Genomic DNA, 26,220 nt, shown 5'->3' with positions numbered 1-26,220 from the left:
AGGAAGCTACGGAAGGAAGCTACAACGTTGATTCTTGATCGTAACGGACACAACAATGTCGAGGCGAGCTCGATTCGTGGAGCAACTGCACTCCGATGTGTTATCCGATGGATATGGAACTCAAGTAATATTTCAATTTTTTTTTCCTAATCTTTGTATAAACTCGGAAGTAGAAATTGATTATATGAATTGGAAATTGATAGGTTAAATGTTATATATAAACATGTATGTTTGTTAGGGTGTAAGGACTGGAATCGAAGAAATATGAAATCAATTTTGCACTGTTTTTCGTCATGAACAGATCCGCAGAGGCCCTCAACTCAAGAACATATCCGCAAAGGAGCCCTCTGCGGAACGAGAAACGCCTCTGCGGAACAATATAATTTTTTTTCGATTTTCTATAATTATTATCTCTTAAAATGGATTATTGTCTCTTAAAATGGAACATTGAATATTGCGATAATTTTATGTTGATTATATGTAAATTAATATTAAAATCGATTTCCAATTATTTCTGTAATTTAAAGAAAAACATTGAAAATTTCTATAATGATTATTAAAATGGACCATTTATGTAAAATTTATAATATATATATGGGACCATTCTTTTAAAATTCTCTAAATTTGTTATAAAAAAGGGACAATTTATTTTGAAAGATAATTATTCATCGTAGACCATTGTATAAAAAGTTATAGAATAAAAACATTATTTTTGTTGCTTAAAATTGTTAAAAAAACAATATATAAGTACAATGCTATAAAAATAAAGTACAATGCTATTTAAAGTTACTTTTCAGTATTATTTTTTAAAGTTTGACATATATGTTTAATCTTTTGCAGCATAGTTTGCGTGGATGGGCTGTAGAATGTACTTTTAAAGGGGCGTTGGGGACTGTGTTGAAAAAGTATATTACAAAACTAAATAGTAGGAGAGTTGAATTATTTCGAGAGACAACTTATGTGATCTTCATTGGTATGCCCACCCCGAATGGTGACCTGATGCTCTGTTATTTGATGATGTTGCATGAGGTTCGTGATGTAGAGGTAGCCAGGGTTGGGAAGTTTGGTTCGAGTTACAAGGCATATGGTGAAACGGAATTTTGTTTGATTAGCGGTTTGAGATTTGGACCGTATGTTGATATAACAAATACAAAAGTCAGCATAAGTTCAACATTAAGGAATCAGTTGTTCCCTAATGTAAGAGATGAAGATTTACGGCTGAAAGATTTAGAAGACTACATAAATGGGCCATCATTCTCGACGTGTAGCGATGAGGATGCGGTAATGGTTATGCAAATGATGTTTTTTTTGAGGGGTCTCATAGGACGAGACGACAATATGTGCATTCCGCCGGCAGTGTATGAGCTAGCCAATAGTCAATATAATTGGAACATGTATTAAATTTATTATTTATTTATGAATACTTGATGATTTATATTAATTATAATGAGTACGACATGTTTGCGTGGGGTACGTATTTGTGGAGGTATAGTGAAACACAATTACGATTATGGTTTGGTAAAATCAATAGATATTTACGAGATAATGAGAGTGTGGGTTACACGAAGATGATAAAGTATACGGTGACCGGTTTTCAGCTTCCGTTTAAGGTTAGTTTTAGGTGCAATTACTTATATTTTTTAAGTGCTTATAGGTTTGGAGAAAGCATAATTTTTTCTCGTAATACTACGTATGGATTTTGGAGACATTTCCAGAAGCTTTGAGGTTTGCTCATCACACAGAAAATGAAATTCCAAGAATGAGGGCATGGAGAATAAAAACACAATTATCTCTCGAGCAATGTTTACGTATATTAGACGTTTCAATGGTATAATTATACATTCCTTATATTGATTATATATAGTTAAAAATTACAACAATTTTATATACTTAAATTTAAAATTTAAATTTTACAGGAAAATAAAATCCCACGTATTTTTGAACCAACGCCTGTTGAGATCCATTTGTCATTCTTTGTGCGTTATATAAATTGGACTCTAGACAAAGTGCAGTCGCCACCGCAACAACAGAGTCCTCCTAAGGAGCGGTCTCCATCACCGCAACAACAGAGTTCTCTTAAGCAACAGTCTCCATCACCACAACAACAGAGTCCTCCTAAGCAGCGGTCTGCATCACCTCACCCGTCTCAGTTTCAGGAAGCAAACTACACCTCAGGCTCTCATTTTCGGGGAGCAGATTACACCTTAGCTTCTCATTTTCAGGAAACATACCACAAACCTACAGAAGACAGTAAAATAGACATGTTATTTGGCGATGTTACTCAATTGAAAACCACAATCGAGCACTTTGGGAAGAGAATGGATAAATGGGAAAAGATAAACAATTTGGTGTGAACAATATGGAAAATGTGGATGCGTGGGAAGCATTTTTTTTGTGGTTTAGATCCCGAGTCAGGCCATATGTATGTGCAGACGCCACCATCTGGTGTTGAAGTTGAGGATAACACAGTTACACCGTTAAAAGGGCAGTTAAAAATGAAATCGAAATTTTGTAGGGAGCCTTACACACAAGTATAAAATTAAGTAATTTCTATTTATATAGTATATAACTGTTCCAAATTAATTAACATATTGATTTTGTAGATTCCATCGATAGAAGCATTGAAGAACAGAAAAGTGAAAAAATCGTAGAAGTCCAATAACATAGGAAAACGACCATTACTATTGAACGGTTATCTGGATAGTGATAATGAATTTTGGAAATTGTGGGGAAAGAACATGGGAGCGGTATTTTTGGAGCATAGACTTTTAAAAGGTATTGAGATGAATTGAGAATTTTGGTCAAGTTTACTTGGTATTGGCTCTAGATGGTTGCTCTCTGAGGTAACACACATCCCTTATTTTATATTATAAAAAGTGTTGGATAATTAATTGTACAAAATGAATTTTTTTTCTAACACGTAACATTTGGTTATCTGGACGTCCCTGCTCAAGGAAATAAATTTGTCAGCTGGTAAGTGGACGATTATTAATCCTGATGGCATGACTTTGGAACCGGAAAAACAACATTATTTGAGGTGTGTAGCAGCCAGGATGGTTGATGGACCACATTTGAATAATATTGATCGGGTTAGTATATTTACTTATATGTCATATATATATATATATATATATATATATATATATATATATATATATATATATATATATATATATATATATATATACACTAGTCATTTACCCGCGCCAAGCAACGAGTATTTTCTTTTATTTTGGCAATTAGTTTATATAGATGATTAGTTTCGATAATTAGGTTCTAGAGGTGTTATTTTCTTTTGGGTAAATGGTTTTCTTTCATCTATAAGTCTTTTTATGTGGGTAGATAGTAGTTTTTTTTAAATGGTTTCCTTTTTATAACATGACATTTCAAAAAACATGCTTCGGCAAATAGTTTTATAGTGACGATTTGTTTCTTTATGTTGGAAGGTAAATATTAATTGTAGTGAAGTGTTTGGGATGATTGTTTTCAATAAGTTATATTTTATTTAAATACTATTTGTTTATAATAAAAACTATACTATATGTTATAAGGCACACTACAATTAAGTACAATTAAGTGCCTTTGAATAAAAGAACAAAATTAAACTAAACCAAATAAAAATATAACTATATGATGCAACATAATAAATAGATCCTGTATCAACAGTGAATATATTAAAATATGATTTTCTTTACGTGATTTTCTACTATGAATGTGATAATGAAATCCTAATGTTATGGCAACCTATTTACGATAAGTTCATCAAACAATAAATTATTGGTTTTACTCCACACAATTTCCTAAAAAATTGAAAATTTTAACCATTAAATCAATACAACCAACATATTTAAAACTTTATTCAATTATGAACTTTAATACAATTAAAGTCAACAAAAGAGAATTTTATTTTGTTGAAAGTATCTTAATTCCAATTATCACAGATCATGTTCGAAGTTTGTTGCTTTCCTGTCCTTTATACCAACAATTTGATCAATTCCAAATATCCAAGACCATTTCCTTTTGTGTTTGCGATGAATGTGTCTTCTCTTTAACACCTTCTCATCTTCCACCAAGACCATTTCCTTTCCTATGACATTTAACACCTATACAACTGTATTAATGTCATCAAGATACAAATAATATTCATTGCTATAATTGGATAAATTTATTCAATGTAAAATGTCTTAATAATTAAAATATTGGAAATACAATCACGCATAAACTTACATACATCCTGTCTTTATACTCCTAAGTTAAAAGTTTTATATATTGTATAAATCGAAGTAGGTTGTTATTTCTTTCATTTTTCCTTATTATCTAGGGTTAAATGCTTCAACTAATATTCTCGTAACCCTTTTGGTCCTTAAGTAAATTGAAGTAAATATTAAGAAAATGAATGCAAGACACTTGAAAGAAGCTAAGAACAAACCAGAACCAATCTATCAATTGCAACATGCTAAAGACTGTTTAATGTTTATACAACTGCAGGATTAAATCATGTTTCCATGCAAACATACGAAGATTGCTAGATAATACCTAAAAATAGAGTAATAATCCCAATTATGTACAATATAAAAATCAGTCAGTTCAGTAAAATAAAATGGTATTTGGTTGTTTTTCATGTAAAATCACATTTATAATCTTCCCATGTAAATTAATAGGCTTTTACAAAATAAGGAAAAGAAAAATCACCGATAGAAATATCTTGACATGCTTTGTATACATAACTTCATTTTTTCCCTTCTAGAATTTTAGTCCATTTCGGGACCTATTGTTGCTTGATACTCCATTCATAACTTCATCTTCAAGTATAAATCTTTGTTCAAGTCTTTACCTTCAAAAACCATTATAAACCACAATAAAATATAAATGGATAAAAGAATTTGAACTATGACTAAAACATGGAAATTATTTACACCAGTAAAAAATTAGGATCGATGGAAAGTTAGAAAAATGAAATAAGTCGAGATAAGATGTACTACCAGTTTGAGCCCATTAAAACCTCAATTCAAGTCCTCTTATACTTCTCGGTCTTCGTGGGGAAAACTTATTCCAAATTTATGTCATTAAAACCTTTGATGCACTCATCTAGCTTGGAAGACACATAACCAAATTGATACAAAAGAATTTCTTTGGTTATTACCCAGTTTTCAAAAGACTTTTTATAATTGGAAACCTAAAAATTACATAATCTATATCTTAAAATGAAATTAAGCAAACTGAAAAAAAAAATCATGAACCAGGGATTTAAATAAATCAATATTCAAATGATTGAAAATAAATTTAATCAAATCATGAACCAATCTCTTACTTTGTTGAAGGTACAAAAGATTTGCAATTGCCCATTATTATCTCAGCTTGAATCAACAAAAAAACCCATAGCTGATTTGTATCTCCATAGACAAATGACAGGTTATGGATGATGAATCAATTTAATAGAAAATAAAGAATCGCTAAAAGTGTTAGAACAGTAGAAAAAATCTAAAATTTTCAAAAAATCATAGAATTTCCAACATTTAGTTTTTTAAGAAACCATCAAATTATTTATGTAATTTCGACTAAATATCACATATCACATTAGTAATAAAATGGAACATACCTTAAGATAATGGATCATATTATCCACTTGAATGTGATAGTATGTTAGAATGTCGTTTGTATGTAGCAAACCCATTCTTTTGTTATATTACCTGAGTGATAAAGGGGCTCCAAAGTAATATAACTCTACTTTAGTTTAATCAAAATCATAAAAAACATCCCCACTCATCTTCCTGAAACACGAAAAAATCAGAGAAAAAACGATTTCATAACCTGAAGCATTTTTATTGTGAAAATGATTTCAAAACATGGAGATATAGGGTTTTAGTAGCGATGCTGACAAAGGGTATGTGAAAAGAAAAGTGTTCCCAAATATGAAGATTCAGAAGGTACCTTGGTGAATCCGAGTAAACAGAATGCACAAAGAAGAAAAGGTAGAGAGCTGTTGCAGAGCAGGATGGAGAAGGACGAAAAAGCAGATTCTCGGCTTACATGGATAACCTCGCACACAAACACGTAACACAAAACACCTTGACATTCTCATTCTTCAATTAATTTAAAATATGTGTATCATTCTGGGTTTTTGTTTTTTGTTTTTAACCATTGTATTATGATGGAAATAGAGGATGCACACACACACACACACAGAGAGAGCTGACCTTGGCGGCTCTTTAGATGTTAAGGCACATAATTGAGTTGTGGCGGTGGTGGAGTGTGGCTAGGGTTTATGGAGAATGGGAAGAAAAATGGCGGTGAGATGCTACATATAAGGGAAGGAGGCGAGATGGGAGAGATGGTTACCAATTCAAAAATCAATATTGAACTGAAAAGAAAATCACCGAAATACTGGGGTTTTCAAGGAACTGGGTCAAACGACGGGAAGATCACCAAACATATAGGAAAGGTAAGTATATATATATGCAACTTGGTCAATAAATCATCGTGATTATTATTTTGACTTTTTCAAATATTGACCAAACCAATATTCATGATTTGCCAATGCATAAAATGATTGTAAACAATGTATAAGGGCTTGTATGAAAAACCCCAACTTTCGTATTTGTGAAAGACCCACACTTTCATACTTCACAATACTATTACTCCAAAACATGCTACTTGCATATTCATAAAAACAATATTTTACATTGATAAAGAGGTTACAAACTACTGGATACAAACCGACTATTACAAAGTGTTATATATTACATAACTACCCAGGATATTGTAATTTATACAAACATAAATTGAAGTAGAAAAGTATTATTACAAACTATTCTAATTCTTTCAACAATATATGATTATACTGGTTACTTATCACCTGCAATTGTAAAATATTGATAGGGTAAGCGGTGACGCTTAGTGAGTTCAATAATAGATACAATATAATGTTATGTCATATATATACTTCAATATGGCAGAAGCAAAGAGAATCAAGGAGCAACAAAGGCATATGTAAATCACGTGTTAAGATTTCCATATCAAACAATGACTTGATTCAAAGGTATACAATCAATGAGACATAACAATTTTCATACTTGATATACATCAATAAAGCTTCGGCCCAAATGGCATAGAAGACATAAGATTTCTGATTAACATCTTGGTAGATTTCAAGTTTATAGCTCTGTCAAACCATTTGCCAATGCCATAGAATAGAAGTCATTCTCTTACGGAGACATGCTCTACATGGCGCCAGAGGCTACGTACTAGTACCAATGTGAATCTAAGTCCTTTCACTGATCACATAGTCAAAGGTATTACTTTTGCTATAGAAATAGCGAATAAAATAACACGGGAAAATAACTCGGAATAATAACACTGAAAAGCACATAGCATATATAAAACATAACATACAATTGTTCCTATATATTGAACTCGCCTTGAATTAACCGGGGGTCAAAATAGTAATTTGGGCAGCGCTTTGGCTTTAAATATGACTTTCTATGTTGAAAACCGGGAGCTTAATTGAAAACCGGGCTCTGCGAAGATAGGGCTTCAAAACCGAAAAGATAAATTTTTCGGGCTTCTCGGGCACTTCGTGGCGTATTTCAGGGATTTTAATCGATACCGGGGCTTCGGGGAATTTTAATATAAAGAAAATATGGAAAAAGGGGTAAAATATGGCAATTTTTAAAGATTACCCGGGAAGGCTCGCAGCCCTCCTTTTATAGGGCCGAGGTTCGGAGGGTGCGCTGGCAGAAGGAACATACGGCATCAGGAGGCGAAGGCAGATGGCGCAGCAGCGAGGCTCTGACGCAGCAGTCGGCTCGGATGCGAGGGTCGGACGCCAGACGGCTCGGCTCGGACGGCTCCAGCGGTGCGAGGCGCGTCGGAAGCTGGTTAGGCCGCGGCTTCGGATGAATCGGAAGGCAACACGCGTCGGATCCGGGTAGAGCGGCTACTGTTCATGCGAGATTCCCCGGGTCTTATCAATAATTTCTCGGAAATTGAACCCCGATCTTCTAAAATCCATAACTTTCGCATACGAACTCCTTTTTTTATGTTCTTTATATGCACGTGTAGGTAAAATTACGCTCTACATCTTTCGTTTAGACTTCGTCGGCTAATTTTGACTTTAATTTTTAAATTATTATTTTTAACAGACCGTGACAGGTAAATCCGTTAAAAATTCATAACTTCTTCTTCCGACGTCCGTTTTCGTCAGACTTTTTACTGTTGTACTACTATTGACGAGACCTTCAATTTTCGTTTAGGTCGTTTCGGCTAAATATCGCTCGATCTTTATTTCGAGTTTTTAGTTGTCTACTGTTATTCCGAAACTTAGAAAAATCATAACTTCCTCATACGAAGTCAAATTTTGACATTCTTTTTATCGAACTTCTCGGTTTAACGAATACTACAATTTTCATTTAGATAAATAAGGCTAAAAAGTAGTTTATCAAAAGCTCACTTTTTACGTCATACGGCGTCGTGTCGGTTTTGTCGCGAATCTTCGATTGGTCATAACTTCTTCGTTATAACTCGGATTTCGACGAGGTAGTTTCAAATTGTTGGAAGATAGTATATTAATTAGTGAACTAGAACACATCATATTGGACCCATTTTCCCAATAAACAGAAACCTAGTAAGGTAGAATTCGTTAAAGCTAAAGATGTGCCGCAACAGGAAAAAGTAGAAGAAGGAGAAAGAGGAGATTGTGGAGTTTATGTGTGCATGTTCATGGAAATGCTTGTATCGGGTGTACTAGTGGAGACATACCGCACCTGCATTGATATTTGGCTGATTTGGATCTCCTTACATGGAAAGTAAGCATGTATGATTCAGCCGAATGGTGTGGTGTCTTTAAAAGATATGCGGGTGATGGTAGTTTCAAATCGTTGGAAGATAGTATATTAAGTGAACTAGACCACATATCATATTGGGCCCATTTTCCCAAAAGACAGAAACCTAGTAAGGTGGAATTCATTAAAGCTAAACATGTGTCGTGGTAGGAAAAAGTAGAAAGAGGAGAAAGAGGAGATTGTGGAGTTTATGTGTGCATGCTCATGGAAATGCTTGCATCGGATGTACCAGTGGAGACACGTCAGTCACCTAGAGATATGTGATTTAGTTACCGTAATAGGTTATTTGAATGCTTTGGGAGACCTTTTCTATTGGGCCTACCCAATTCCAGGGTTGGTTTTTGCACTTCAGTTCATATTTCATAATGTTGTTTTGTTGGTCCATAATCAAATATTTTACTTAACCATTAAACACTGGATTATTTTTAGTATTTCAAGAAACAATCACAATTCATTTGGTTGAAAACTTAAAAGATGATTTACTCCCTTGTACAAAGATATGAAATAAAAATCAAGATTTCTAAGTTTAGTGGGTATGAAAAACATTAAGTATTAGTAGTGAAAATACATATGAATTAGTCGAGGGTATATCAGCTTTTTGGCCCCTAACAAGTATGCACAAAAGATAACTTGGTCACAACTTTTTTTACTCGTCTTTTTCCACCACTCTTTACAAATGGGTGAACCAAGAGAACAAGAACAAACCCTATGTTTTTTATTTTAATTGTAAACTTTAAAAATTAACAAATCAACCCTAATTTCACATCGAATTAGTTCTTAGAAGTTTATACCCTTTGCATTTGATACTTTCGGTTTCCTTGTGCTAGAAGCTGTGGAGCTGCTCAATAGAGTCCAATGGGTCATGCATAGTAATGTTATGACTCCAATATCTATAGATGTTTTTAAAAGAATTAGTTTTGTCATCCAAAAAGGGTTGCGGCACAGTTTGTTGCTCGTTTACCCGCTATGTCTATGTAAAACTTTCTTCTTTATTTAATATAATATTTAATTACTATTCTATTTCAAAAAAAAATTATGGTAAAGAAGTACAAGTATGTTGCTAGTATAGGTAACAAATAAGGTACATTATCAAAATGAGTAACTCAATGCATATCACATCACAATTCAACCATCTTTTTACGAGTTACTATTATTTACCCAATTAGACTATTTCCTAAAACTAACTTATCACAGATTTGGTTCAATGCACTGCCCAATCCATTTGGGCCACGAATCCTTGCCAAGCTCTTTCATATATTGCCATTTCTCAAGCTTCTAAAGAACACCTGTATATACATGTTATTATTAGTATCAATTTATAGAAAAAATAATAATAATTATTATACGACACTTACGATCACGGAGAACGTATGCAACATATTTCTCTCTTTGATTCCATATGAAAAAGGGCTTCTCTTTAAGGCTACCAGGTATTTAATGACACTATGATGTGACTTTATCAACCCTAGTCTCATCCCATGGGAAAAAGTTATGAACACAACGGATTAAATCATTAGGATTTGTTTGTTAAAATCTTTATATTATCAAATAATTCAAAATTACCTATCTTAAATTACTCTATAAAGAGTGGACCTGATCCAGTTGCATAAAATTTTTCTCTTTTAATCTCATCAACTTTTTCTGAAAACAAAACTATAGTCAATATTCATTAACATACTTTTGATTCACAGCAAACCCATGTTAGTTTTAAAGCAAATTTTCAAAAACCCTAAATTATAACTTTTTCTCATACCTATTGCCAAGATCATTTCAGAACGAGAAATCTACAATGAAAATCATGTTGATATTACAATTAATACAACCAAATTAAAATCTAAGCAAATCTTAGATAAGAGCATCACTTAATGATTCTTCTCTAGCTTTTATCAATTCGCTAGGGGTGTGTGTGGGGCGGTTTGGTTCGGTTATTGGTCAAAACCGAACCATAACCATTATGATTGGTTAATGCATTTTGGTAGTCATTGGGTATGGTTAATATTGGTTATGGTTAATGGTTTTGGTTAATGGTTAATATTGGTTAACCATAACGTTCAAAATAATATAAATTGCGAAAATATATTGACATAAAAAATGAAAAAAGAATACAAAAAAGTCATCGACGCTAATGTTTGTAATCTAGCTTATAGTAATAAAAAAATGTACATTTGATACTCAGAGTGAGATAACACATAGTCACATTAAAAGTCAAAAACATTCAATAAAAATTTAAAACTTTTAAAAAATTGACATTAATAATTTCAAATATTTATAATTAATATTAACATTAAAATAAAGCCAAACATTCAGACACGTTTAATGCGATTAAATAAAAAACTATAAAATAAAATAGTCAAACATTTATATTATGTGTTATCTGGATAAAAAAAAGTTTCAATCACTCATATACATTCAATGCGATTAAGTCAAAAAATCCTTAGAATAGGTCTATAAAGTCAAAACGATCTTTGATTAGGATTAATGGTGTGAGAAACATCTATTTAGGATTATGAGTGTGAAGATTAAACGAATTGTGAATAATGTTTGCAGAGTGTAGAATTAGCCGATTGAGAATTACAACATTAATGAATAATCTAACTATTGACATGATTGGAAGATTGTGTGTGTCTGCGTGATCAACATTTGATGGTTTGATTGTTCGTTCCTTTCCTGATAAATGAGGATTAATGAATTATATTTTGGAATTTTAATGGGCCTAAAATAAGTTTTACTATATTATTTTATAATTTATATATAATCTATAATTTTTTATATTAAAATATAAAGTTAGCGGTTCGGTTAACCTATAAAACCATAACCGAACCGTTAGTTATCGGTTAACAAAAATTAGAAACCGAACTAACGGTTTTTAAAATGGTTCAGTTATTATGGTTCGGTTATATCGGTTAATTTGGTTCTGGTTTGGTTTTCCGGTTATTATGCTCACCCCTAAGGCTTTCAGATTTTGGCTTCTGTTTATGAAAGAAAACCTAATTAGCTTTTATAGAGCGTAGCTTAGCCTTTATGATTTCAATTTTAGCTTTTGCCTGCTGTTTAAGAAATAAAAAACTAATTAACTATTGAATTTGCAGAGAATTTACCTCGTCTTTTTTTTTCCAATGATTCAAGTAATTTCTTCATCAACTACATTACGATGAAATTAACAAGTTAACACAGTTTCACGAAATTAAAACACATAAAAATTAGGACTGAATACATCATGATGCATAGGGGATTTGCCATGGGAGTACCTTCGGGAAGAAGGTGATGCGATAAAACGAGAATGCTTCAAAATCGATGCGAACATTTTCATTTTATGGTGATCGGTAAGAGTCTCGCCTTTTCTCTATGAATAAAAGAGTTTTGAATGCTTACAAATCAGTTATGCCACGTCATCCATTTTTTATGTCCATGGGTCAGGAACGTGGATATGAATCAAGAAGTTTCTCATATACCTGGAGCACGTTTGGAGCGAGACCTTGATCCAAATTCTTTTACCATTTAGAATTGGATTTAAAATTCGCTTCATATAAAGCATTATTTTGAATAATCGAACTCACACTCTTATCCATTAAATCAACCCGCCCACAGTCCTTATGTTTTTTGAATAATACGATTTGAGTAAGATGTATTAGATTGAACCAAGTTGCCATTAAAACACAAAAACTAATGGCATGAATAAATTAAATAGAATCACCTGTTTTGAAGTAATTGGGAGCTGATAAAAACTCAACACTCTCAGTTAGAGCATCCTATCACGAGATGACTCTTTTAGACTAGTCGATACAGCGTGTCACTTAGTGCTTCTCCAACTAAGTCATGCTAACTTCGACGATCTATATGTACTAACAAGCTTAGGAAGCAAGTGTCACGACAAGGAACACTTCAAGTACGAAGGAAAGCTTCTATCATATAACTCAACTTCTTTACAAGGCAACTTCTCGATGGTTTGGGCAAATGAGCCCTTCTCCGTATTTATAGGAACCTTACACCTCCTCAAGGGAAGTTTCTTGGTTCCAGACATTCCTGAGTATTCTAGATCATTCTTACAAGATCTTATTCTACATACAAAATTCTATAAGGTTCTATATTACTCTTTTGTGTCCTAAAGGATTCTATGATGGTCTAGGATCTTCCGTATCGTTCTAGCTTATTCTAGTGATCTCTTGATTATTCCGGATCGTTCCATCATGTTTCGTGGACACCTATAATTTTCTAGCGTCTTCCGGGGTCTCGTAGAGTATTCTTGATCTCTCCGGAGACTCCTCTAGATGAACGTGGAATTTTCCAGAAACTCGGTCTGTGACACCCTCCCCCACTTAAACCCTTGACGTCCTCGTCAAGTCTTATAGTATGTGTCACTTGTGTTCTTACTTCCTCTCGTGTTGTGGGTCTTCTCGTAGCATCATGACATATCGGAGCAATCCTTAAGGTTGATCGTGAATCCATCTTGCACCGATATGTGTCGAAACCTTGAACTATGTTGTTTGGTTTCACATACTTCCTAGTTCCATCACTAGTCGCTTGTGAATTATCTTCCTTCTTCCAACTTAGGGTATTTTCCTGTATCTTCCCAACTTCCCTAAGGTCTTTGTTAAACTTCATCGATGTCAGCATTCGAGACCTTGTTCTACTCCTTTTTATTGATACGATGTGAATGATTGTACCTTTAGGATTGAATGGAGAATTGACAACCTTCAATCGCCCTTCTTCTTTCGTGTAGCAAATCCCCAATCTCTTTGCTTTGTTTTCAGAAAGGAAATTATGAGTCATACTTGAATCTATTAGCGCCTTAATATTTCTTCAATTTACTTGGCTTCGACTAGCATGAGACTTCCTATCTTAGAACCACTCCTTTTTTCAATTCCTTCATCTCGTCTTTCGCCATAGAGTTTATAAGTCTCATGGAACTCATGTGAGCTTATTTTTCTTCTTCTTCTTCTTCTTCTTCTTCTTCTTCTTCTTGCAACTCCATTGCATAAAAGGTCTTCTTTTTCAAACAATCTAGGATATAGTGAGGACCATCACAAAGGTAACACATGTCCCCTTCCATTCTTCTTTTCGATATCTTCCTTCGATTTCCTTTCCTTTCGTATTCAAAGCTTGGGGTATGTCTTCTTTTGGTTGTGGTTCAAATGTAGATTGTTCTCCTCTACTATTTCTCTTAGTTGTGGTTTCTCTCCGAAACTCCATTTGATCTTCTGCTATGGCAATAGCTTCGTTGATGTCTCTGACATTTCTCCTATTGAGCACGTTGTAGGCCCAAGATTGTAGTCCCTCCATGAAATAGAAAAGTTTGTCATTATTCTGCATGTCGAGTAACTCTAGCATCAATCTCGTGAACTCGACTATATAGTCTCGAATGGATCCATAATGCTTTAGCCCACGTAGTTTCTTCATTTCTATGTCTACGACATTATGTGGGTAGAATTGTCTCTTAATTTTCCTCTTGAACTCTTCCCATGTGTCTATGGTGTATAAGCCTTTTTCAATGTCTTTGTGCTTCTTTCTCCACCATAGAGCTGCACTTTCACATAGGTAAAGGACTGTCGTATCGACCTTCGTCTTGTCTTCCTTTACTTGACTAGCATTGAAGTAACGTTCCATCGACAAAAATAATTCTTCAAGTTCTTTAGGGTCACATTTTCCTCCATACTTCAATGGTTTAGGTGCTTCTGTTTGCAACAACTTACTCGCAACGGCTCCTCCAACGATTGCTTCCTTGCACAAGTTTACTTCGGCTTCAAGCGTAGCAACCTTCTCACAAAACTCATTACGTAAGGTGTTGATAATTCCAAGGACTTCTTCCTTGATGACACCGATGGTCTCCTTCAATCCAATGCTCGTGCCACTAATCTCTGCAACGAACTGATCGACGGTATCCTTCAACTCAAGGATCTCACCAACGCTAATATCCACCTTTGTAAGCTTGTTTTCTAAACTTGCCAAAGGGTCAACGAATTGGTCCGTCCTCCTAGACTTCCTTCCTTTCTCTTCGGCGACAGGGAGAATGTTGGTTATTTCACTACTTCCTCCTTCCATGACTATGATCTCTTGCTTGTATGAACCTGGCTCTGATACCACTTCTCATCGGATAACTCTTTTAGACTAGTCAATACTGTGTGCCACTTAGTGCTTCTCTAACTAATTCAGGCTAACTTCAACGGTCTAGATGTACTAACGAACTTAGGAAACAAGAGTCACAAGGAGCACTTCAAGTACAAAGGAAAGCTTCTATCATATAACTCAACTTCTTTACAAGGCAACTTCTCAATGGTTTGGGAAATGAGCCCTTCTCCCTATTTATAGGAACCTTACACCTCCTCAAGGGAAGTTTCTAGGTTCCGGACATTCCCGAGTATTCTAGATCATTCTTACAAGATCTTATTATGCATACAACATTCTATAAGGTTCTATGTTACTCTTTTGTGTCATAGAGGATTCTATGATGGTCTAGGATCTTCCGTATCGTTCTAGCTTCTTTTAGTGCTCTCTTGATTATTCTGAATCGTTCCATCATGTTCCGCAGACACCTGTAATTTTCTAGCGTCTTCAGGGGTCTCGTAGACGATTCTTGATCTCTCTGAAGACTTCTCAAGAATAACGTGGAATTTTCCAGAAACTCAGTCCACAACAATCCACACTCAAGAGTTGAATGAAATGAAATTTAAGAGAGAGATCATTCGATTCATAAAAAGACCCATATTTTTTCACTAAAATATATATGATGCGTACAATGAAGATTGAACTTCATTCTCTCTCTCTCTCTCTCTCTCTCTCTCTCTCTCTCTCTCCCCTACAGTATATTCAATTTTATTCCATTGAACTCTCATACAACCACCATTATGGATGCCCTTAGAATATTTAGATATGAGAGTTATAGCCTTTGGCTGAAAAGATTAAAGACTTTAAAAGGAACATTGCTAAGTCGTGAGGTGCGACTCACTTCTTAGAGGGTCGCAACACGCCTCTAGATGTATTTTTTGACTTATTTTTTTGTCATTTTGTCGGCACCGTGCGTCACGTGAAGGTTGTCATGCACCTGACCGTTGACCGTTGACTTTGACCCGTTAGCTGTTGACTTTTGACAAGTTTGACTTTTGGTCAAACTTTGATAAAATTTAGTATTTGACTAAGGAATTGTCTCAATTTGGTATTAGGTGGTTTGTGCTAGCCGTTTTGAAGACTGTTGTTGACCTTCTGCTTCTAGTCTTAGATGAGTTTTTTCACTATGTTACGTGTGACATTGTATATCATTTGTATGATAGGATATATGTATTGTTGGGGTAATATTATGTTGGTAGACTAGAATAGTTTTTTTTATGTATGTGATTGGTTGATTGCATGGTACTTTTAAGTATCTTGTTTGGATGTGGTATTGCTAATATTTGTAGATCGTTAAGTGAATGTTGCAGGGGTTGTACATAGTTTAAATCAAATAGCCTTAGAACACTAATATGGCCTTATTGCATGGTTCTTGTTTGATTTGTCACTTTACGGTAGGATCAACTATCTGATTGTCTATCTTATTTCCTAACTATGCATAACTATGTATTCATAAGGCGATCGTCAATATTAATAATAACTTATGTATGGTTGTATGGTGGTGAGAGCCTGTAGCAATATGATGGCTTGGTTGTATGATGGTTGAGATCCTATTGTAGCTGGATGATCGTTGAGGGCCTATAGTTTTTGACGACTATACGGCATAAGTGACGTTAGTCAACATTTATGACTAGACTACATAGGAGCCGTCAGTCACCGTTGATGAGGTGGAACAACACTAAAGTTGTGAGCCTTTATTTGTATGTATGGTGAAGTATACGGTATATTGGGGAAACCACTAAGATTTATGCTTAAATTATTATGTTAAATGTTTTTCAGGTTGATCGGGTGTAAGAGGGAATGTCGCGACATGACTATACATCGTATCGGTGCCATATTGTTATTTAAACTTTCACTGGGTTTATAATTAAACTATAGTTTCACTCCATAAATTTTAAACATACGAATGTTATGATATGTTTTTAAGGGACGACTTTTGAATGTTTAAGCTGATTTTAAATGAAAATTTTGATTTGAAAATTAAGATGTTACATTATTCGTAAGTCTTTTGGTTCCAATAATGAAGGTGGGGGGTTCAAAACCCTCCAACTCCCTCTCTTTCATTTTTGTTTATATTCCAAAGTCAGTCCAAAACTTTTAAGTTTTTTCACTTTTTAACCAAATGTTAAGTTCAACTTGTTTTTCATCCATACACTCTTTTTTTCAATTTTAGCTTATATTTGAGTTTTTTACACATTTTTTCCAAGGTTTATCACGTACCTGTAATGAAAAAGAACATGATATCGGTTGCTCAACTAGCATCTGTTAGGTATTTTGTATTGTTTGGACCAAATGATATGAAGATCTTTAAGGAGTTTAAAACATCATCAACACCGATATTGCAAGGTTGACGACCTGAGTCTATTTATGCCATGTCAATAGAAGAAGCATATGTATACAAGATAAAGAAAAATAAAAAAATGTTTATTTGTGGAACATATAGCTTAGCCATGTAAGTTTTGAAAAACTTGAAATGGTGATGAAAAAAAAAAACTGGTTACTTGCCTACCATAATTGGAAGTAAAGTGAGACTTAGGTGTTGTTTGTTTTTTGTCTATAGATCTTCTTGTCCTCTTCTTTATGCGCCACACAGACCACACACATATATTATTATTCGCAAACTGTTCGTTTTTTTGAAGACCACAGACCTAAAAAGGTATGTGCGTCCTCTTCTTAGCGCAGATGTGGATCAGAGTCTTTTAATTTAACTTCTTCAGACATCTTCTAGCCTAAAAAAAACACATATACCTTTGTTTTTTATTAACATTTTGATTTATTCAAACTTTATCCGTGATAAACAATTTGAAAAAAAAAATAAAGTTACAATACTTCAAGAAAAAAAAGTTCGACGACACAAACAATACTTCAAGAAAAAAAAAGGTTCGACGACATAAACATTACGTTTGTGAGAAATTTATAAATAAATATTTAATTACAATAATGGTTGTTGAAGTTGTTTATATAGATATGAAAACTGCTAATATTGTTTTATACTTTTTGTGTCAAATTTTATAAAACATTATTCAATGTAGTATTATTCATTTCTTAAGAAAAATATTTATGGTTAGTTTTTAATTGATTTAAATGAAAAAGGTAAACTGAAAATTTTCATTTTAAATTCCAAGTTTATTCCATCTATTTTATGTGTTAAATTTTTTGATCAATAATTACAATATTTAGATATAACTTTGTGACTAAAGCTTGTTGGCTTTTATCAAATATATACGTTAATTCGTACCGCTTTTCACTTTTTATACAATAATACATAAATTTTTATCTAGATTTGTAAATTATCTATAATAAAGTCAAAAAAGTATTAAAAAAACTCTTTTAAGTTTTTTTAAAAAATAGTTTATTTAGATTTTTAGTTTATGTTAACAGTTTGCAGACATTATAAAACAAACAATCTTTTTATTTCAGATTACAGACGTTTTGTCCACCTCTTTTACTGCAGAGGATAGATGTGATCTGCAGACTATAAACATTTTGCCTTAGAAAAAAAAACAACACCTTAGTGTGTGTCGACTCTCAACTGACAAATCTCATCAACAAACTGTTCGAAAAGTCAAGTTATCAAGCTAAGTATCCTCTAGAACTTGTACATATGGTGACTTTCATTAATGATTTCTCTCGCTCTGTGTGGGTGTATTTTATAAAGGAGAAGTTTGTGGTTCTAATAATGTTTAAAGGAGTTTAAAGTTGATGTTGAGGGATAAACTAAACATAGTGTTCAGAGGTTTCGATCAGATAACGGTTGAGAATATTGGACTTTTAACTTTGTTGAATATTTTGAAGAAGAACAAAATTGGTCGTTAACTATCCTGTCCAATTACTCCAAAGCATAACTAGGTTTCAGAGAGGAAGAATCACCACTTAGCTGAAATATTTAGAAGCGTGCTAGAAGCATGATTCACGACAAAAACATACCATGTCATTTTGGGTTGAGGTGATGAAGAAAACAACATACGCGATTTAAAGAATCCCTCAACCACTTCAACAGGGAGCCAATATGTCTCTCCAACCCCGTATGCTCTATTTATGGAGTTTAAAATAGAATAAAACTCTCAAATCCAACTATATTTTTAAATATAATCTATATTTATAAATAGTTTTACTTCAAATTTAAAGTAACATTAGTCATAACTCTATAAATAGGGTTTCAGTTTCCTTGTTATATTTGATCCTTCAAGTTTGATTTTGTATATTTCAAGTTATTTAACTTGTTTAATTTTGTGTTTATATATTGTGAGTTTATTAATCATTTTGTTATATTTTAATGTGATAGTTGTTTCAAAACATTCTCATATATTATCCTTAGAGTTTGGTTATATTTATCAAACAATATAAATTTTAAAGTTATTATAACAAAAAGATTTAGACAAATTTGTAAAAACCTTGTAAATTGAAATGATAGTTTATTGTTTGATCACATATTTTAGTAAGGTTGTTAAATTATTGCTTGATTTTTCTTTGTATTCTAATAAAGTCAAACTTAATCAAATATATATTGTATGTTTATTTTAAGTTCTTTTATACATGTTCTTTATCTTAGAATTTAAAGGCCATACGTATAACACACAAATACACAACTCTTTTAAGTTCTTTTTATATTCTTTTATTATAGAATTTAAGTTAATTTATACTTAGAATGTGTTTTTTTAAATAGGTCCGAAATGTTAGATTTCAACCATTTTATGTGATATTGTATCAACTTACCAACTTTCCAAAATGACTCGGTCTACTCCGTCACATGTGTGTTTTGGAATCACGATTATTTGGATAAAGTATTTAAAAGAAAAAAAAATTAATACTCAATAAATTGATGATCATTTTTGTAAATATCTCTAATACGTATGCATATTCATGTTTTAAATTTGATTCAAATATCAAATTATTTACCACTTGTCATATACTCACCAATATATATATATATATATATATATATATATATATATATATATATATATATATATATATATATATATATATATATATATATATATATATATAGGGAGTGGTTCAAATGAGAACCACAAAAGATTAAGAACCCTAAGAACCTTCATTTCTTAAGTAAATATGTATTGTAAATATTACTACATATGTTAAAATCCTGATTTTTTTCTTTTTGGAAAGAAAATGGCAAAATCATAATTTTTTTGTCTAATATTTTCATTCATTCTTACATTCATTCATATTCTAACATAATTCATATAAAATATAAATTTATACAGTCCATTTATAATTTAATACGTAAAATTCAAAACTTAATACAATAAATTTTATACTAATTCACAAATTCTAAGAATTATCAAACTCGACCACCATTAACACCACCACACACCGCCACCAACTACATGCGCCAACATTGAAACCATCATTCCTTACAAATCAAATCTGTGTATAAAATAATGCAATGAGAAGTTAAATACAACATTCATAGTTTAATAAACCTGTTAATTTACTCATTTTGAATTTAATACAAAACAGTTACAAAAAACTAATGCATTCTTATATAAGTATACAACACAAAAAATAAAAATATTCACAACAACATTTATACAAAAATTCATACATAAACCGTTAATATTTTAACACAAAAATTATTTAAAAAAATCACAGTAAAATGTAGTTAATTCACAGTTTAATACAGTCAATTACCGTTTAATACATAAAAGGTACATCATAATACACTAAATTAACAATTTAATAGACATATATGTCATATTCTTAACTTGAACATTTATACATTTAGATGTGGTGGCTAGTGTTTCGTTCAAAGTTTAATTTACATAATATTCACAATTTAAATTTTATATATTTTATTTAAAATTAGAGAAAATCATATATGTGTATAATGTTTCTTTCTTCACATATTTCATAAGCAAACACAAAACTAATTCATAAAAAAAAATCACAATTTAATACAATCAATTCAAAAGCTTAATACATTCAATTCACAGTTTAATACACAAAATTCACAGCTTAATACAATAAATTCACAGTTTAATACATAAAAATTATATATTCACAGCCATATTCTCAACTTAAAACTTACATTTATACGTTCATATTTGGAGGAATGTTTGTGTATTAAATTGTAAATTTATTATATTAAGTTGTGAATAAAATTTACAACTTAATACACAAAATTCACAATTTAATACAATACCTTTACAACTCATTGGCAAGTATAATCTCATATTTCAGTGTATAAATAGCTCGTTCACAGTTTAACACGTAGATAAATTATCACTTATTTCAGAGGCAAACATCAAAATAAAAACATATGCATGACTCATAAAAGAGGATAACTTATCTTAAATCAACGAAGAAGATGAAGATGAATGAGAAATATAACATATCTTTACTCTACCACCACCATTAGCATCAACACCGCCAACTACCATATATTGTCATCAACCACCACAACCACCAACCATCTATGCCAAAACCACCAACATCTTTCCCTAAAAAATCAGATTTGATATAAAAAAAAAAAATTAGAATTCACAATTTAATTCATCATTTTAGACACTAATTTACAACTTAATTCAACATTTCAGACACTAATTTACAACTTAGTGCATCAAAAAATACACATTTACAGCTTAATAACTTACATATTTACAAATTAATACATAAAAACACATATTCATATTTTAATACACTATATTCACAACTCATTTACATGTATAAAATTCAAATCTGGATAAAAAAAAGTCAGAATTCACAATTTAATACAACATTTTAGACACTAATTCAAAGTTTGATTCAATATTCAAAACACTAATTCACAAAATAATGCATAAAAAAATCAGAATTCATAGAATAATATGCATTTCAAACACTAGTTCACAACTTAATACAAAACTTTAAACACTTATACATAACTTAAAAGCTTTCAGATCTTGTTGAGACATTTCATCAAACACCTTGTGTGTGCATTGTTTCCACAACTTAATTTAATATTTCAGACATTAATTCACAACTTAATAACAGAAAAATTCACAAATTAATACATAAAACACATATTCACATCTTAATAACTTTGCGAATTTCGTTGAGACATTTCATCAAACACTTTGTGTGCACCAAAAATAATTTATTCAAAATGATAGAAAATCATATTTATACATAATGCTTCTTTTCCAAACATCAAATAAATAACATCTACATATATATAAATAAAATGATAACTAATCTAAATGTTTTGTATTAAATTTGTATTAGATCATAAAAACTTAAAGCATAAAATCAAATTTGAAGTCATCTTACCTGATTTGAGTTAGAGCATCGAAGTAGTAAATCAAAGATCATGGAAGAAGGCAACGTTTTATGGTGCTCTAGCGAGGTTAGTGGTCAGAGACGAAGCACACATTACAGATTTAGAGGTGTAGAAAGCCGACATTGGCGGTAGCTGGCATCCGTTGTTACAGATCTGGAGATGGTTTGATGTTGTCGACAATAGATGTTCATCGATGCAGCGAAGGAAAGGCATCAACGATTTGGCACTCACCGGAGCTGTAGATCTGAAGAAAGGTGGTTGTTGGTGTTAGAGCATCGGAGATCAAAGAGGAAGGAGGAAGGCAATGCTTTTTGGTGTTCTAGCGAGGTCAAACCGGAGATGAAGCACACATCATAGATTTGGAGGTGTAGAAGATCGACATCGGCGGTAGGTGGCATCGATTTTTCCAGATCTATAAGTGGTTTTGATCGGTGGTAGAGGCAGCAAAGGGGAAGGGAGGTTTTGGGATTTTCTGAAATGCTGGAGAAGAAGAAAAGACGTAGGATCAGGGAATGACTTATGGAAATTGGCTAGTAATTTCATTTTATTTACAATAATGCCACCGTTTCATTTATTTTAAGTAGGTTCTCAAGGTTCTTAATATTTAAGGGTTCTCATTTGAACTTTTACCTATATATATATATATATATATATATATATATATATATATATATATATATATATATATATATATATATATATATGGATTAGGAAATATTTGAATGTTATGTACCTAATATTAGGTATAGAATCATCAAAAACTATATTGTTTTAACAAAATGCAATCAAATCTCTTTACCATATTTCTTGCATCTTCTATTAGACCTTATGCTAGGCTTTGTATGTATATTTTTATGGAGTTTTATAAGTTTAATTTTGTACCACAAATCGTATATAAGGTTATTTTACCAACTACTTATAGTCTCCATATTTAAATTTAATACAGAAAATTATAGTTAAAGATTAAAAATGCTCATTAAAAAACCTAATAAATTTCATTTCATAACCCACAAAAAAACTATGCAATGATACATAAGGTAGGTATCAAATAAAGTTATAAAACTTATTAGAGGTCTAATAAAATACATATATGAAATACATAGATGTTGGGGATGAATCGTGAAATATAAACTAATATAAGTTAAAAAAACATTAAGAAGAAGCTAAAATGAAAGCAAATTGTGTTTTTTTTTAATTAAAATGAAGTTAATTTTGATGATTCTATACTTAATAGTAGATACGTGACAACCATACATGCCAAACCGACTAAAAATTGTACTTTAACAAAAACAAAATTGATGAATGATATAAAACATTTGGTTACTGCGCTAATTACTCTTTGGAATATGAAGATTCCATAGCATGACTTTGGAGCACCCATCATGTGGGACCCCCTTTAACTTTGTTTCCTCTTCAAGGACCTCTTCTTTAACAAACTTTATAGAATTCTGCAAATTGAAAAACAAAGTAAACTAGTAAGAGTTAATGGAGAGGAATCCATAAAATAATCATGTAACCTATTTTGTATAGAAAACCTTTATTATCTTTATTAAAAGGTTACTAATATATGTTGGCGAGATAAATATGAACATACAAATTGTTACAATGGTCACTCCACAACTACTCCCACCCTCTTTGCTAAAAGATATTGGGACCATTGCCACATATATTATTTGCAATTGTAACAGCATAAGGTACATGTTGATACAAAATGTAACTTTGTGTACTTTCTCTTTTTAGTAGGGGGTAAAATGTAAATTAGTGGGACCTGAAAGAGTACCAGTAGTCGAGTACCTGAGATGTGTGTTGGGCAGATGAAAGCCGGCCCCATCTTTCCGGGTCCCATAGAATCGAACTGTTAAATCCAACGGTTGAGATGTGAACAGGTGATCTGGTCGCATCATCTGCCGAATTGTTCAAACTTTTCAAATGCCACCCTATAACTTCTGAAGAATCACAAACTGGTCCCTCAATTCTCACCCTTTGCCTATTTGCCGACAAAAACGCCATTGGCCATGTCCCAAAAACTCTATTACATCCAACATTCAATCATCAATTAATTCAACATATGCCAAATCACAAACAACCACAATTAATTTACTAAAGAAACAAAAAGAGTGCCCTAATAGAAAAAAATATGAATAAAACGGGATCAATGTAACAAGACATGGACTAGGACAATATTGTTTTGAATAACATGTATAAGACCATGATATCAAGAGAGGGGAAATAATTAACTTACTCAATGGCCCGAATCTCCTCGAAGAAGCTTAGATCATAAACATTGTAGAGTGAAGCAAAATGAACAATTCCACTTAACCTATGATATTCAATGTGTTTAAGCGCAACGTTTCTTTGATGATCCATTTCCACTTCCACATCCGTAAAATTCTCCTTAAACACCAAATGTCTATACATCACATTAGTTTTTCTCAAAATATCCGATACTTCATCGGATTCAGACTGTGATTCCACAACTACCCACAACAGTGGTGGTGGGACCAACGCCAACGTGTTCGCCATTTTCCTCAAAAACACGCCTCGAAGCTCATCTTTATCGCTCGTTGGAGTAACAATAATCACAAGCCTTCGGGGAGTCAAAGTTACCGTTTCACCCTTCTCTTTAGTCAAAATTACCTTTTTACCCTCCTCTTCAATTGAACCCATATTAGGCCTTTCGTGCACTTTCATTGATAAAGATTCATCCAACATGCTCCTATCAAAATTCCCACTTTCTTGTTCGGGAACTCGGACATGGATTTTTTCTGGTGGTGGAGAAATCTCATGTGAACTGTTGGATGGAATAAGATTATTAGTAGGAGAGAAAGAAGACTTGTTTGTAGGGGCAAAGCCAGTGAAGAATCCCACGATGAAACATAACAAGAAATGGACTGTGGCTTTCTTCCATAAGTGGACTTTCTTCTTTGGTCTTTCTGATGATCCCATGTAAATATAGGAAAAAACAAAAGGAAGAATTGAGAGTTTTAGTGGGATAGAAAGGGGTAAAGGTTGGATGATGATAAAAATGGAAATATGTAGGGTGGATTTATATGTTTCTGGAGTTGACAGGGATGAAATAGTAGCTTTCTTTCAAAGAATTAGATGCAGCAGTTGATTTATGATTGCTACAGGTGAACTCCATTTCTGGTTGTTTGAATGTCCATTCATTCGACTAAAAAATTGTGTAAATTTGTATGTATGTATGTATGTATGTATGTATGTATATGCGCACTGCATATAAAGAGAGAGAGAGAGAGAGAAAGAGATGTTTTGAAGTTTGAAATATTCGTTTAGATTTCTTATTATTATGTTAAACTTTTTGAGCTGTCTATTAACATTATTCATAGTAAAATTTAGCCTCGATTTATCGGCCATTTGTCTTCATATAACTGATATGATTATAGAATTTATGTATACATTTGTTTAACAAAAAATAAAATGTTAAAAGCTACACAAATAAAATAATTAGTGGATAACCAATGTTAAATCCTACTTTCTCTTAAAAGTCATTTTAAATAAATATGATATAATAATGTAATGTTCGAAGTTTTTACCATATAGTTACATGATCTTTAACCGAAGTACTAGAAGAAGATATATAATGTTACTCATTTTTATGTTAAGTGGAATATGAGAGCATTGCTTCACAAAGTCATCCCTTGAAGTAGAAGAAAGATTTGCTACCAAATGGTTGTTGAGGTTTACAAATCATCACCTAAAGTTGGTGTGAAATTTAAGTAATACCCAAATTTTAATATCACGTATTTTTATTTAATTGAAGGGCTAATTACAAATTAACAATGTATTCATTTTGTTTATTTGTATATTGTAATGTAATGTCGTGCTTATATTCTTTTTATTACATAAAAAGTAACTTTTGAAGGTATTGGTCACTATTGAAAAAAAATACATGACCCGCTATTGAAGAACAGATAAACGAATTCTTTAATAATCGTGTTATATTACGTATCTATAATCAGGTTGCTCATTAGT

At 32.2% G+C, this 26,220-nt stretch overlaps 1 protein-coding gene and 1 long non-coding RNA gene across 8 annotated transcripts; both read right to left on the bottom strand.

The window, feature by feature from the left end:
* Nucleotides 1-3,796: 3,796 nt before the first annotated feature.
* LOC111915196 (uncharacterized) lies at nucleotides 3,797-6,522 on the bottom strand. Of its 7 annotated transcripts, none has more exons than XR_006190762.2 (5): nucleotides 5,932-6,520; nucleotides 5,600-5,771; nucleotides 4,983-5,382; nucleotides 4,693-4,834; nucleotides 3,797-4,103 (listed from the first exon to the last, which is right to left on the bottom strand). It is a non-coding gene; the product is annotated as an uncharacterized LOC111915196 (long non-coding RNA). The 7 variants fall into 7 exon arrangements; XR_002858090.3 differs by having other exon boundaries at nucleotides 4,983-5,393; nucleotides 5,932-6,519; XR_006190764.2 differs by having other exon boundaries at nucleotides 4,983-5,092; nucleotides 5,312-5,771; nucleotides 5,932-6,518.
* Nucleotides 6,523-23,396: 16,874 nt separating this feature from the next.
* LOC111915198 (beta-1,4-xylosyltransferase IRX9) lies at nucleotides 23,397-25,398 on the bottom strand. The gene is made up of 3 exons (XM_023910868.3): nucleotides 24,470-25,398; nucleotides 24,022-24,256; nucleotides 23,397-23,675 (listed from the first exon to the last, which is right to left on the bottom strand). The coding sequence occupies exons 1-3, from the start codon at nucleotides 25,171-25,173 to the stop codon at nucleotides 23,556-23,558; spliced, it is 1,059 nt and encodes a 352-aa protein (XP_023766636.1). The 5' UTR covers nucleotides 25,174-25,398; the 3' UTR covers nucleotides 23,397-23,555.
* Nucleotides 25,399-26,220: the final 822 nt, after the last annotated feature.

Source organism: Lactuca sativa, chromosome 1, assembly GCF_002870075.4.
Source record: "Lactuca sativa cultivar Salinas chromosome 1, Lsat_Salinas_v11, whole genome shotgun sequence".
NCBI lineage: Eukaryota > Viridiplantae > Streptophyta > Magnoliopsida > Asterales > Asteraceae > Lactuca > Lactuca sativa.
This window is presented reverse-complemented; position numbering and strand designations above follow the sequence as displayed.